At 49.1% G+C, this 15,955-nt stretch overlaps 1 protein-coding gene across 1 annotated transcript in view; it reads right to left on the bottom strand.

Annotated features, from left to right (window-relative positions):
- Positions 1-15,955, bottom strand: part of LOC133346225 (integrin alpha-V-like) — a 55,429-nt gene that overhangs the window by 11,008 nt on the left and 28,466 nt on the right. The window contains exons 7-13 of the mRNA XM_061557764.1: positions 14,636-14,776; positions 13,670-13,777; positions 11,976-12,031; positions 8,520-8,674; positions 6,388-6,525; positions 5,313-5,380; positions 2,743-2,887 (exon numbers count right to left, since the gene is read on the bottom strand). Coding sequence (XP_061413748.1) covers positions 2,743-2,887; positions 5,313-5,380; positions 6,388-6,525; positions 8,520-8,674; positions 11,976-12,031; positions 13,670-13,777; positions 14,636-14,776 — 811 coding nt within the window. The remainder of the gene's footprint in view (positions 1-2,742; positions 2,888-5,312; positions 5,381-6,387; positions 6,526-8,519; positions 8,675-11,975; positions 12,032-13,669; positions 13,778-14,635; positions 14,777-15,955) is intronic.

Raw genomic sequence — 15,955 nt, 5'->3', positions numbered from 1 at the left:
TCTGCCAAATCTGCCCTCCAGAACGGTGCATAGCATCCGATCAATAATTCGAGTGGAAGTCGTTTTATGAAAAAGTTTCTGCGAGCAGAACCACAACCCAACGTATGCAAGTGGGTCCACGATCTGCTTTTGTTTTGCGTTGGTTTAAGAATTCTCACTGGGTTCGGGAGAATGCTTACAAAACTCTGTGCATGCATCCAAAGGTATAATAAACGGTCTACACATCCAGCAACCCCGAGAAAGAGAAACAGCGCACGTCAGGGATGCCTGCGGCATTTCTGTTCACAACCACGGACTTCAAAGTGACATTTGTTGCATTATCATGAAACGCAATCAGATATATTTCCGTTACCAGATTCAGGAAGTTCATGATGGACCACAGCACCCGTTGATGTGAGCTGCCAAATCGACTGTAAATACGAAATGGCAGCTCCACGTCCTATTACCCTGCAGTGGGGTATCGTGGTATTTACGTGCCACGCCAAGAGCCCTGCTGCCTCTGTCGAGCAGCAGCAAAGCACAGCACACAGCGCCACGTCTGCTGTGCACATGTGGCTGCCTGCCTCTCCATAGGAGAGCAGATAAGAAAGAATAACTCAGACGTGAAACTTTCGTGACTGCAGTAATTCCTATTCTTGGTTCTTTCGGTAAAGTCACGTAGATATATAACACATTTATTATATATATTTTTATAATAAATTGCTTTTATGATTTTAAATTTACAAATGTATATATTTATTAAATTTCTATTATTTGTATTTTACATATTATCATTTTTCTATCTACGTGACTTTACCGAAAGAACCAAGAATATAACAAGAATAACTCATTATAACCTAGCACATTGCATTTAATGAGGCTACTGATGTAGTGGAAGATTTTTCAAAAACTGTTGTGTTACTGTAACCATTTAAAATGAATCTGAGTAAATAATTTTTACAATAAACTTGCACGTGCATCAGCCCAATATGTTACGATGCGATGTCTTGCTTCGTCATCGCTCTTGATGCCCGTATAATGTTTATTTGCGTTAATTATGGTTTTGCGCAGCATTCGTTTTTAGAGCAACTGATTGAATTTACCTCGATGTCAAATTTGTTCTTTTAAAGGAAATTGGGTCAGACAGACACCTTGACGAAAATAACCAGACCACATCACCGGATTATTGGTCGTGGAAAAATCCTGGGAATTTTGCCAACAATTGGACGAAAAGCGACACTGGACAATGCGTGGGTTAAGCTCGTGATCTTGATGATTTTCTAACGTCTCAAATTAATACGAAAGTCTTGAACAACGAATCAGTGCATCGACGGAGAGACACGCAAAGCGACATTGCGCTTAAATTCATGAAAGCAAACAGGCAAGATTCACAGCTTCGCAAAACGGGCAAAACACATCTCTGTTTTGGTGCTTTGCTTCACCAGCGGTAAACAGATGCTCAGTCGTTATTTCGTTCAATTCTTGCCGGTGTAAACACGCATTTGGCGACCCCAGTCATACGGCAATTTGTACGGGGAATGACCGACGCGAGTCTTCAGCAGAGTGGACTTTAAAGACCTGTGCCGTCATCTGTCCGTGTGTGCGATCTTCTTTCAGTATCGGCCCAAATCCAAATAAACAACTTGCAAACACATTGACAAATGCGAGGTAACAAAACCGTTTCAACAATAGTTACCGTAATGTAATTATTATTATAACTGTTCTATTATAGTTTCATGCATTCCAATTTTCCTTACAGAAGTGGTAATGAATCTCCACAGACTTCCCTCGGGTTAAACAAATGAGACTGGATGTCACTGCGTGTCCTCGCACTCTTCACAACAGACTGTTGGCCAAACATCCCAACAGAAGATCACATAGCTGGGGCAACTGTTGTAGTTTCCTACGTCTCTGAATCATTGTCTCTCTCACTGTCACCGACAGCGAACAAAAAACTGTGGCCGTTACAAATCCAACATTTTCTTTGTGTCTTCGGTAAAGTCACGTAGATAGTTTAACACGTAGCAGGCTTTCACGACCAATATTATTCATAATAAAGGTTTTTGGGTTAGATCGCGTTATTTATAGATGTGTGGCAACCCTCCACCACCCGACACGGCCAATCAGTAAAAAGTGTCACGTTGACAAAAGACAAATAGTTCACTACTTTAGCCCGCCGCCGGTGTGTTGAGTGAATCCACAACATTTACAATTTTTGAGTACGACGTTTCGCTGGTAATTACATCCAGCATCATCGGAAAATTTGCAATTTTTATAATGAATCACGTAGATAGGTTAAAATTAATTATGAATTTGAATTCCTGCAGTCACGAAAGCTTTAAGTAAAAATCCCACATTGTTATCACCTGCTAGCAACAGCAAGAGAAGATTAATGTGAAACCGTAGTGGTGGCTCCAAGTGAAGGGGTGGGACCGGGGCGGGCGATGGAGATGATTGCCACAAAAATGAGTTGACATTGCCAGAGAAAATACGTTTTTTTTTATTAACGTAGAGGCCTGTTTAAAAAAAAAAAAACTTCATTTCAGGTCCACCCAACCCCCCCCCCCCCCCCCATGTGGAAGTTTGCAAATCTACGTCTGGTGAGACGTCGATCAGCAAGGCCCTCCCGTGACGAGCCGTGGCCACGAGGTGGGCGCCGCATGTACAAGTCGGGGGGGCGAGGGGGGGGGGGTGGAGGGGAGGGGGCCGAGGGGAGGGGGCAGGGCGGAGGGGAAGCGAGGGAAGGGGAGGTGGGGGCCTCACCTCGTTGCGGACGATGCCCACGTAGTCGGCCTCGGGGGGCAGCACGAGGACGAGCTCCGCCTCGTAGGCGCCCTCGCCCGCGTTCCGTGCCACGAGCGCCAGCGTCACCAGGTTCTCCTCCCCCACCAGCAGCGCCTTGCGGTCCCTGGGGGGGGGCACGGAAACTCGCTCAGAAACCATCGCAGACGGCCCAGGTGCCCCTTTCGGGGATGGAGTGTGAGCAGCGGCAATGGAGGTGGGGGGGGGCACATAAATACATAAATTCCGCGTGTGGAAGCCCCGGCACATGGAGCTCACGGGCTGGGGGCGAGGGAGATAAATGGGCTCGCTGCCCCACTTACGTAGGGGACTGCGAGCGGTCAGCCAGGTGCCCTTACACAGACGGGTGGGGCAAAGGCTCTTCATGGGGAATCTGATCATTGTTGTTATTTTATTATTGATAATAAAGGGGGTTGTTTTTGGGGGGGTTAGATCGCATAGTTATAAATGTGTTGGTAAACCCACCACCACCCGACACAGTCAATAACCAGCAGAACGTCGTGAACTCAAATGATAATGTTGTGGAGTTTCCAACACACAAGCGGTGTGCTGAAGTAGTAACTAACTGGCACGTTTTGTTTACGTGACAAATCTTACTAATTGGCTGTGTTGGGTGTTGGCGGGTTTAACGACACATTCGTATTTACGCGATATAACCCATTTTTTTTTATCATAGATAATATTGGTCACGAAAGTCTATGCGTTAAACAATTGTATTATTATCGTTCCACTTGTGTCACCAGGAAAGCCTCACTCAGGAGTCTCAACGCTATTTTTCAAGAGTGTCCCGCAGTAGGGGGCAATGTTGTGACTCTGCTTGTGTCATTTGCGGGCAATTGATCAGCATCGGGATGTTTAGCCAACCCCCAGTCACACGCTGTGTATTGTCTTAGCTATGCGAGGAACCCGGACAACCCGGAGGAAACCCGTGTAGTACAGGGGGAGCACGTACAGACTCCACACGGAAGGCTGCCCGAGTCGGGAACCAAACGCTGGCCGTTCTTGTTGCGAGGCGTGAGTGTCAGCACTCTGCCGCCCTATAACAAATCTCCTGCCGCCTCAGTCCTCCATAGCTACAGTGGGAAGAGCCTCAGCTTCCGAGTGGACTGCATGGTAGCTGCAAGCTGGACTAGACTCTGAGGATGCATTCGTCTCTGACATCCACCGGGTCACACGTGGCTTTAGGAATTTGCACTTTTTCAAGCAGAATTTTCTCTCCAGAACCTCTTTCTCTGTAACCCGTGGTGATTTACTGATTTCATGTGTTGCTCCAACACATGCTGAGCATATTTTAGAAAGTGTATATAAAAATTGTGCTGACTTGCTCGACTTTATTTTTCAATCCCAACTTTTATGGCATCGATTGAACACACAATCTCCTGCATGAGATCTCCTTTTTGTCTGTGAGTGTAGAGGAAGGGGGAGAAATGGACGTGAAAAGAAAAGTTCACCCCTCGGAACATCGGGGATGATCCGTGGGCCACGATTGATTTGAAATGTGGTGTCACTGTCTGGTAGGGCGACGTCCGTCTCACAACACGTGTCGGACATGTATGATGGTCGGAGCCTCATGGTAACGGCACAGCGCAGGGGTCGGCAAACCTGCGCTCTGGAGCTGCACGCGGCTCTTGAAGGGCCGCTTCGTGACACGTGACTTAGCAAGGAGACCTCCGTCTCGTATTCACGTGCATTGCAGCTCTTGAGATATTGGGTTGTTTTAACCGAATTCGAAAAAAAATGGCTTTCTTGTTATTTTGGTTGCCGACTCTGGCATAGCAGATCTGTCAACCCTCGTGGACGATCCACTGTTGGGGAAACGATCGATAGATGAGAGGAGTTTGACTGTCTGGTGTTGGCATCAGGCCTGGCTCAAGCTCCTCTTGGATGAGGGGGTCCCGTAGAGCTGGCATGTAGAGGGCCACCGTATCAGTGATCACCACTAAGGAAAGTGAACTTGGGTGGCCCGAAGGAGCATGTGAGTGTGGCTGTGCGTGCGTTGTGGCTGAGAGTGTGTGTGGCTGTGTGTGTGGTTGTGTGTGTGTGTGGCGGTGTGTGTGTGTGGCTGTGAGTGTGTGTGGCCTGTGTATGTGGCTGAGAGCGTGTGTGGATGTGAGTGTGGCTGAGAGCGTGTGTGGCTGTGTGTGTGGCTGTGTGTGCGTGTAGCTGTGAGTGTGTGTGGCTGTGTGTGTGGCTGTGCGTGCGTGTGGCTGAGAGTGTGTGTGGCTGTGAGTGTGGCTGTGTGTGCGTGTGGCTGAGAGCGTGTGGCTGAGAGCGTGTGTGGCTGTGTGTGTAGCTGAGAGCGTGTGTGGCTGTGTGTGTGGCTGTGTGTGCGTGTGGCTGAGAGCGTGTGGCTGAGAGCGTGTGTGGCTGTGTGTGTGGCTTAGAGCGTGTGTGGCCTGTGTGTGTGGCTGTGTGTGCGTGTGGCTGTGAGTGTGTGTGGCTGTGTGTATGGTTGTTTGTGCGTGTGGCTAGAGAGTGTGTGGCTGTGAGTGTGGTTGTGCGTGCGTGTGGCTGTGAGTGCGTGAGCGCACCACGTGACCGAGAGCTTCAGCTTGGGGATGCAGACATTGTCCTCACCACAGTCAAGCAAGATGTAGGCCTGAGGAGGAGACAAACATCATCACTGTCATCATCATCGTCGTCACAAACCAATCATCAATTTTAAAGGCAACACGACGGAGGGAAATGTTGCTAACTGTGCGTGTGTGTTGATGGGGAGACGAGGCAGGGATGTTAGACGTCATTATGGGCCTCAGGTGCTTCATCCCATTCTGTTTAATTGGGTCTTGCGCGTGTCAGAGAACTCAACAAAACAACGATTACTTACAATGCCCCATTGGCGTTGTACAAAGCTACGTCACTCTAAATTGAGTGAGGACAGACAGGCAACGCTGAGCAGGCTAACAACCGCTCCATTCAGTTTTTCAAACTTAGTGTTAGAATGAGCATCAGAGTGGCGTTCATCTCCACCAGCAATTCCGAGCTTCACTGTGGAAATTCCCACATTCCCATGGTACAATAGTTGAATTGTAATATAGCATCGTTCATGCAAAGCTGCATCTCACAACGCTGTACAAGACAACAGCTGAGCAATTGTATATATATTTTTGCACCTCGCAATAAACCACATAGGATACCAAAACCAAGGTCAACTGAATTAAAACTGTGGGGTGAAGCACTCCATAGGATGGACCGCTATTGATGTCCCACAAAGTAGCAACAATTTTATTGTCCCAGAGGGATGACGATGAAGCTGAGTTGACCCTCAATCCCCCCAAAGCGGGATGCGAACTGGAAACCCGTCAACAGCGTCGTCTATCTACTTAATGGCTGCTCACTTTGGAAAACAGAAACCGGAGGGCCCATTTCACAAGTTTAAATGTATGTATGTTGAACTTCTTTCGCACCATACGCAGCTAATCATGCTGAATGAGAGTCTAGACTGCCGTGTGTCTGCAACAGACGGGAGATGATGATGGTCGTCAAAGTGTGGGGGATTGCTTGCTGTTGCTGGGAGTTTGTGGCCCAGAGGCCCTCCATAAAGGGGCCTGCATGGGGAAGGAGAGAGTGGGGCCGAGCTCGCTGGTGAGCATTCGTGAGCTGCACCTGCTTGCTGACGTGCTGCGGGCTGTAGGGGTGGAGGACGGGGTGGAGGCCGTGAGGGCCCCGCCTCGCCTGCTCATCCAGGCTGAGGTTGAGGCCCACGGAGATTGGCGTGAGCTTGTCACGGAACTCCGACTCGCCCTGCGGCACAGCCAGTGGCTCGCTCAGTGTCTCACTCACAGCCATTGTGTTAAATACCTTCAATGACAACAGAGTAAGGTGACATTTCTTAATGAGTGCATGAATTAGTACGACTCTTAATTACAAAAATATGTGGAGGGCCAATTATTTTTGTCATTAAAGCCTTACACTGAAGTGGCAGATATTACTCTGATATCAACACGCATCACCGCAGAGCAAGGAATCTTTGGAAATTGACGTTTGCATGACAAAATCTGAATTTTTATTATCCAGGAGAAATCCGATGAGCGATAATAAATCTTTTACACAGATGCCCATGAGGGGTGGGTCGTAAGGTTACTACAACAAACATTACAAAAACACGAGAGGAGTGCAAAGTGTAGGAAATGTGAAAAAATCAACAACAAGACTTGTTATTTTACCAGGCAAAGCCACTGAGCTATTAGCTTCTTTATCAGGAGCGACAGGGCCACATATGATAGCTCAGCGGTCGGGAACCTATGGCTCGCGAGCCATATATGGCTCTTCCAGTGACGGCATATGGCTCCCAGACAATTTAGAGTTGAAAATAAATAAATAAATAAATCTGTTTGGAACTGATTTTAAAATACTTGTGATATTGCTTAATAATACGGTGTCATTTTAAGTAAACAGAAATTAGTTTTGAAGATACATTTCACTGGTCACGCCTGCATGAAGCTCAACCTCACCACGTATGAACCAGACTACAAGGCCATCAGCAAACCATGCAGCACCAGAAGTCGCATAAAAGTAAGACATATTTAATTATTATACGTTAAAATACTATATGGCTCTCAATGAAATATATTTAGAAATATTTGGCTTTTATGGCTCTCCCAGTCAAAAGGTTCCCGACCCCTGTGATAGCTGAACGAAGTGGCTTATCGTCCCGTGTAAAAGTACCACGCGTGATCTACAAATTACAAATGCTCTGACGGCTAATCGACCGTCACAGCGTTGGCGGCGGTTAGTGCAGCGCACAGTGGGAGGACGTTGAGCAGGGTTATCCCATCGCTGTACTATAATGGGCCATCTGCTGATAATTAGACATCGCAAAGCCTCACGCCATTACTCACAGCAGTGCGCATTTGTCAGCGGCATGGCCTCAATGTGCCTCGTTTGGAAACGATGTGCAATTTGGACAGGTGATACATCTGCAGTATTTACCGACTGCATCGACGCTTTATCGGCGGTTCGTGAGAATTGTATTTTATTATATTATATTTCTATTATTTATTATTTCCCTTCTACGTGACTTTACCGAAAGAACCAAGAATACTCATTTACCAATGAGTTTGTAACGTTGTAGATAGTTGATTTCACAGTTTAACACGTAGGCCTTCGCGATCAATATTATTATAATAACGTTTTTTGTGTGTTAGATCGCGTAAATATAAACGTGTCCTTAACCCGCCACCACCTGACACAGCCAATTAGTGAGGTTTGTCAAATAGACAAAACGTGCCAATTAGTTACGAGTTCGACACACCGGAGTGTCGGAGAGTAAACCCACAACTTTTACAGTTCGAATGCGACGTTTGCGCTGATGATTACAACCAGCTTCATCAGGCGATTGCCAGAATTGTGAAGAAACCTTCCTGTTTTCGGGTGTTAAATAGAGTAAAGGTGAGCCTACATGGTGGGTTCACGACGCTTTGATATTTACACGATATACCAAAAAATAACTTTTTATCACGAACACCCCAGTAGCAGAATGCTTACGGAGGCAAGTCTAAAGGGAAAACCCGCCCCATCCTGCACTGCTACCATTCTACATGGGTGTAGCATTGAACACATCACCGTGAGAATATCAGTATTAACCAGGGTGGCCTGCTGCTTTCGAGCCGCGAACCTCTGTGAACGCGGCCACCGCTGGGCCACGGCGTCGCTATTGGCCAAGGGGCGGGTGGGGGGGTATTGAGGGGGGGGTATTGGGGGGGGGGGGTGCGGGTGGGGGTTTGGGGGGCACTTACCCTGAGAAAGGCGAGCAGGGCCACGCAGTGCGGCCGGGCCCGGTTGGCCAGGCTGAGCCGTTGCTCGTGAAGCGACGTCTGGGACAGCAGGAAGAGGGCCCGTCGCCCCGAGCCCTTCAGCTTCAGCCGGTCGAGCTGCACCTGGAAATCTACCTCTGCCCAGGGCAGCGGAAGCGACACAACACACAGACCGTGGTTTGCTAGTGCTGAGTAAATATTTTGGCTTAGACATCGCGCGCTTTCAGATGCGCTCCTGCGGCCGTCTGGAACGCTGTTCCTTCCGATATTAGGAAGCCACTGATGCAATGCAATTTTAAATCATCTAGATTGAAAAGCCGTATTTCTTTAGAACTGCATTTTGTATTTAGTTTGTTGGCCTTACCTCGCACCGATTAGCACGGTTGGCTACGTACGGTGCGAAAGAAGTTCAACATACGTACAAATCTCACAAATCTTTTCAGGAGGGTCCTGCCAAGTGTTTCGATGTTGTTGCTGTGTGTCGTCCCAATCGAGTCATATGAAGATAATGTATTACGTTGGGATGCTTTGACGGATATCAGTTACAATGGTTTTCATCTTTTTTCGAGCGATGGGAGGAAAGTGGAGAACCCGTTGGAAACCCATGTGGAACAGGGAGAGAGAACATACAAACTGCGGACAGAAAAGGGCCTGAGTCGGGAATCGAACCGGGGTGCTTCTAAACGTAGGGCGCGAGTGTAACCACTCGGCGCCAAACTGCTGTCTCAATGACAACACAAAAACTGGAGATGTGAGCTGAGCCAGAGGCCAGGGCTGTAGCTTTGAGCCAGAAAACTTCACCTGCAGCTGCCGTCAACGCTGCCATTGCTCTCATAATCAGCGAGTAAACAATTTACACGAGGCGGTGTTATGTTTTACGAAAAGCAGATGTGGTATTGTGGGGAAAAAATATATGATTAATCAATATTGAAGTTTCGCTGTTGCGGTGGGTGGCATTAATGCCCACGTCAATATAATTCATGGCATTGGCCCAGTCTCAAACGACTTGGCAGGCCACAACAATTCACAAAAAACGTGGTCTAACGTTAATTCAGCCCAGTCCCAGTCTGGAGGCAGTATATTCTACAGCATTACACGAGCAATCACCCACCTGCATAGCGGATTAAAACATTGCCTCTTGGAAAAAAGTAGTGTTTGTGTCCACGCATTGCCATTTAACATGGACTCCAACGTGGAGCCAACGTGCCCGTGTGAGTGCAGTTTGCAACTTTCTTGAAGCCCCGTTTGAAATGTGTTTTGTTGCACGTGCAGCACACGCTCCGATTGACAGCGCTTGCGTGTAAGGCAACGTTTGCTTGGATGGGTTTGGTCGCAAGAACATTGCTGCAATGCTAACGCCAGCATGGCTGAGGTGTATACGAAGAACCTGGATATGTTTCAAAAGTAAAACTTGATTGACCTACAAAAAAGGCAAGGAAAACACTCACTGCAGTTATCACCGTGATTGTTTTCCTAACTTGCAGCCTTCTGATCGCGAGTGATGCGTTCCAAACCACAGTGACAATTTGCCAGTTAAAGTTTGTGAAATGGATATTAAGCGACCTGTGACGGTAAAAAAGAATAGTTTTGAAAGCACGCGCCTGTTTGAAAGTTAAAAGTAATGAACACGACTTTAAACAAAATCGAAAAATAAACATTTCCACGAAGCCCACCTGAGAAGGCGAACCCTGCAATAAGCAGGCGTCTCTCTCGTTTGTTTTACAACAAATAATATTTCTGACGGCTCCGTCACAGCGGGGGAACGGAGGGAGCAACGCTGTGGATTTGTTGACAAACGCTGTACGGTCATGTGCATCTTGTCTTCCCAACGCGGGTGGACACACGCGGCTCGTCAGGAAATGTTGCGTTGCTATGGCGATCGCAACTCTTCTCACTTGACCTCGGGGTCAACGTCCACCTGCATCCTAACTTCGTATGACGCGACACTGCGCCGAAATGATCAACATCAAGGCTGTTGCAGCACAAGATGTAACCCGATGAATACATTTTAATCGATCTCCTTTCCTCCAACTCGAGATATTTTTTATCATCCATTCTTGATTTGCAACACTACCACTGAGCGCAATGCACACACGTTACAATGCTGTTTCTGCTCTTGCTCGTACCACCCGTGTTATTCTGTGCATTGCTGAGAAGGGAAGTGTGAGAAAGGACGGGAACACTGCCTCACTGTCGATGGCCTGGCTCACATCCTCCGTGTCAGCTTGTCGTTAAATTGAGGTCACAGCTGCCAATAGCTGGGTCACGCTCACGATGGTGTCCCCTCGGCCTGGCTCGATCAGCAGCAGGAAAGAGGGCCCCATTGAAGGGGCCAGAGTTCTGAGAAGCACATTGCCTGCGACGCATCTTGGCACCTTCTTGGGGCGCGGGGGGCGGCATTTTGGGTCACGTGGGTGATCGGCTCCGACACAGCGTCGAGCCCTGCAGGCCAGAGCCTCTCGTTATGCACCGAGGTGGTGATTCGATGTTGGCCGTTTCACATCGCGAAGAATAGAGAAGTTGCAAGCGAGTTGGTGGAGGGGAGTTGACGGTTGGCATGGTAACACGTGTGGAGCCCTCTTGCATGCCCCGTCGATGGCTGGCTGCATTAACAAAACAAAAACTACGCAATTGGTATTGACCAAAACATCCCAATGCTGACAAAATGACCTGCAAATTACTCAATTAGGATCACACTCATAGCAACATCACCCCCTACTGCGAAAACTTGGTAGGGCGCTCCTGAAAAAGATACTTAGTGAGGCTTTGCTGGGTGTACAAGCGTAGTAATAATTATCATATTTCCCAGGTCACTGAGAGGCAGTAAAGCCACTGTCACTCTTCGGGTTGGGTTCCTGCGAGACGCAAACCATTTATTCTCTTAGCGTTGCGGGATCTCCGTGGTGGCTGCGCGAGTGTCAGCGGCAGTGGAAACTATGGGAATGGAATTGCCCTTCTCCGAGTGGGCCTCGTTGGTTTGGATGTGAACAGCAGATAACGGTGGTTGACAAATGTGGTCAGAATGTCCCGTTGGGTTATGTTTGAAAATGCATTGCCTGAGGTCGACAGTGACGCCGAGCGAACGCTGTGAGCACGACGAAGCCATCAGGATCCTCTTTGGGGCAAGGTGTGTCACCTTTGTATATTCCAAATAACTTAAGTGTGGTATATTTGCATGTTTTAGGCTTTGGTGTTGAAGATTATCATTTGGATTTAATGTGGAAAGGCAACAGTGGCTGCTGTCCTGTGGATCGACCGACTGCTGTCGTGGGAATGTGGAATTTCCAGTAATGAGTGCTGCCTCGTGCTCATTTCAGCCAGAAACCAATTTAACGCGTTTTTCTTTAAATCTCAGCGTCCCTGCATCGGAATGTCCAGCTGGCATTACGAAGCCGCGCTCTGCGAGTAATGCGCTCGCACGCCCGCCGCCTTCCTCACCCATTGTTGCAGGAACACTTTTGCCAACCGCTGAGAGACAGACCTTGACTGTGAAGCTGCAACAGAGTGAACACCACACACGCACACACACAGAGAGGTAATGAGAGGGAAGCTGGACAAAGCAATGACGAACACCGGCGCAAATCCGGCTTCCCGGCTTCCCACACCGCTCGCGTTGACGAACGCGTCGCCGCACGCAGCTTCGGGCGTTGCGATAGCGAGTCAAGTCGACGGAATTCATGCCGAGTTTGACGCGAAGGCTTTCGCGACCAATATTCTCCCTGACAGAGGTCAGGTCGCGTAAATATGAACGCGTCGTTAAACTCCCCACCAGCCGACACAGCGAGTGAGTAAGGTTTGTCTCGTGAGCAAGACGTGCCAGTTCGTTACTAGTTCAGCACTAACCGGTTGCGTGTTGGAGAGTAAAACCACAACATTTACAATTCGAGTGCCGTGACGTTTCGCCCGTAATTAGAACAACAGCAACAACAACAGCCAGCCTCATCAGGCGATGGCCTCGTGGAGAAATCCTCCTCCTCCTGTTTCGGGTCTTGGTTTATTTTGTCGTTTTTTCTGCTTGCTGAAAATAACGGCGGTGCCCTTCTGCCAACAACCAACATCTGGCTGCGCTCAAAGCGCCATCGCAACATGTGTTGTTGCCACGACGGGAGGATGCAATCGCAGCAGCTGCATCTCACTGCAGCCGCTAGGGGCGTCCTTCACCCAACCCCCCCCCCCCCCCCCAACGTGTCGCGCTATTACAGCAGGGGGCCATCCTTTAGTATGTACGCATGGAGTGGGGAGTGGGGATAACCCAAATTCGTACGCTTGCGTATGGGGGGTCTACTGACAATGTACGCATAGGAAACGGGGGGGGGGGGGGGGCGGTGAAGCCTCAATAATAACTTGTCTCCATTGGCCTACAAATGAGTTAGATCGTCCGGCGGTGGACTGTTTGCTTAAACACGTCAATATTATTCATCCTTGATCGTTTCTGCGTGGATTAAATATCGGCCGTTCTATAGGATTCTGGGGGGGGGGGGGGGGTGCGTCAGGCATACGTACACAGGTGGGGGGGGGGGGGTAAAAAGTTGCTTTATTTATAATTACTGCTACGGATGTTGAGAACTTCTTTCGCGCCGTACGGAGCCAACCGTGCTGATCGGAGTTGGGAAGGACAACAGCCTAAGCACAAAAAGCTGTTCTAAAGAAATGAGTTTTTCAATCTCGATTTGAAAGTGCACAGCTCCGGCGGCTTCCTAAGGAAGAGCGTTCCAGACGGCCGCAGAAGCGCATCTGAAAGTGCGCGATGCGGTGACCGTCTTTGTTCGATGGGTGGCCAAAAACAAATAATACGTTTGTTCGTTGCGCAGTATTCCTTAAGCACCCCGCTGCACTCGTTCTCTGCAATGTCGATGTTTTTTGTCTGTGTGTGTTGTTGTTGTTGCGGTGCTCACGCACAACCATGGATCTCCCGCGGTAAATAGCCGGGCAACTGGCTAAACGGGATCATCGGCAACATCATCATCTGCATAACGAATCAACATCATCATCAACATTATTGTCTTCATCTGTACAACGAATCGAAATGAACTGAACATCTCGATTACGCTCGTTCACCCAAGAAAGCCTCACCGATTCTCAAGCCTCCCTTGTCGTCGTCATCATTGTTGTGAAATCTGGTGCACGCTCACCATGACACAGGGGCACCCGAGCCGGGCATCTTGCAGTCCTTGCTCTCGGTGTTGATCATCTGCGGCAGCAGCTGCAGCTCCACGTCCAGGATCACGACCGGCCGGGCCCTGCGGGGGGCACGGAGGCGACCGTCAGCCTCCAGCACGTCCGTGGACGTCCCTGCTCACTCGCTCGCTCGCTCCCCGCCTCTCGCAGCCTCCACCAAGAGGGCGAGTAATCAGCAGGGAAGAGCACACAACTCCCACCGTCCTACCTCTCCAGCCGCATCGATAACTCCCCGTAGGACCCAACCCGACCCTGCATTTGCTTTATCGCTGCAGTTGATTTCATGTCTTTTTTTGGTTACTGTCGTAGCCCAGATCACTCTGGCAAATGACACCCTGCTTGTTTCTTAAACAAAAAATAAACTCGCCCGATACGACACCAACTCATCCCTGAGTAACTTGTGAATCTTACGCTGGCATTACGCAACTCTACACCGTCCACGATTGCCTCCTGATCCTTGTCTTTTAGGACTACGGAAATATTCCCTCTACACGGGCTGCTGTGCTCAGGCTAAGTAAGCTCTTCATGAACATTACTATTCAGAACGTGAACATTGTACTCCTCACCATGCACCCTCTATACCAGTGGTTACCAACCTGTGGCCTGCGGGCCACTGGCGCTCCGCAGAGCCGTGAGCAGAGCCGTCCGTAGGGGTACGGCGAATCGGGGCGGCTGCCCCGGGCCCCTCGCTTTAGGGGGCCCAACTCTTCGACATCACGCTGTTCGATGCAATGCTTCTGGTTTAGTTTTAAGGCGTCGGGGGGAGCCCACGCGGTTGGGATTGCCCCAGGCCCTCGTTCCCCGCTATGGACGGCCGTGGCCTTGGGAAGTGGTCCCCAGAACGGGTTGCCGGTCGACTGCATGGGGGTCCACGGAGGGTGTTTGGGGGCACGAGGTGAACGAGCAGAGCGCTGCTTTACCTGTACAGCACGGCCTTGGACACTCCAAAAGCCCCCACCAACAAATCTGTGGAGACAAGAACAAGAGCCCTATTCTGAGTCACCTGCTCGGCTCTGGCTCGGTCGCCAATGCTCAGGCTCAGCTCAGGCTTGTATGTTAAACTTCTTTCGCACCGCTCGGAGCCGGCTCAGATTATGGGGGTGGCTCTGAGCCGGCTCACTTGAGGTCAGAGCCGAGGCTGATCCGAGAGCGTGAAAGGAGGGGACGTGCAATGTTGGTCTCTTCCATCAACGCGGCAAGTATCGTAGAGAGCATAATGCCTAGAAACAAACGGGTGTACGCCCCCGGCGTAATGAATCACCAGCGAGGCGCCGGCAGGATAGGATTACCACTGCAAGCCCTTTCAACACACATAGGACCTGCCCTACGACGCACATTTCTCGACTAAGCAAACAATTTAAGTTGAAAATTATTTTGTGATTAATCAACTGTCTTGAGCTGCATTAAAGTACTCGCGCATTTCATGATATTTACTATTATGCAATGCGATAGATTTGCAGTGTATATATGTAAACTAAATATGGAACAAGTCGGTTAAAACCCAAAGGAATATGACTAATATTACAGCGATGGTACGTGACAATGTGAAGGTTACGTTCCTGGGCATGGCTAAGTCAGTAGACAACGATAACTGAACTGGTCCTCCGACCCCACCTTTTGCCAATCGGTACTGATCAACGCGATGAAGAACGGTCAAACAACCGTCAACAGTGACATGGTGCAGGGAGGCCTTCGTCCAGCAGTGGATGCACATTTGGGGTGGCGTTCAGGCGAGACGTGAGGGCCCACGGGGCCTAGATGGCAAAGCTGTCAACCCATAAGGTTTACCCCGTATTCTTGTGCAGGGAAATTGAGTTTTCAGGTCCATACGGCGTACAGCCGTCTCAATACGAGCAAACACAATTGCCTATTTGTTTGTGTTTCTCCTTTGTGATGGGACTTTGTAGGATGAACGTTGAGATTTGTAAGGGCACGGGGTGACCAAGAAGGTCTGAATTGGTGTGTTATATGGTAGGCAGCACTGATAAGGGGTTGACAGGTGTGAGATGGCCGAGTGGAAGCCAGCCAGAAATCAATCTCAGGACGCCGGGCTTAGTGCGCTAACCACTGCACCCTCCACCCCCCAACCCTTACTGGAACAGCTTTTATTGCTTAGAACAGTTTTTGTGTTTGTTTAGTTTGTTGTCTTTCCCCGCACCTCCGACTAGCACAGTTGGCTACATACGGTGCGAAATAAGTTCAACATACATACAACAACACTGTGTAAATTATTCACAAAC

Source organism: Lethenteron reissneri, chromosome 23, assembly GCF_015708825.2.
Source record: "Lethenteron reissneri isolate LAM-NWPU_2019-01 chromosome 23, ASM1570882v1, whole genome shotgun sequence".
In the NCBI taxonomy this organism is placed as follows: Eukaryota; Metazoa; Chordata; class Hyperoartia; order Petromyzontiformes; family Petromyzontidae; genus Lethenteron; species Lethenteron reissneri.
The sequence above is the reverse complement of the archived record's forward strand: the minus strand, read 5'-3'. Positions and strand labels throughout refer to the sequence as shown.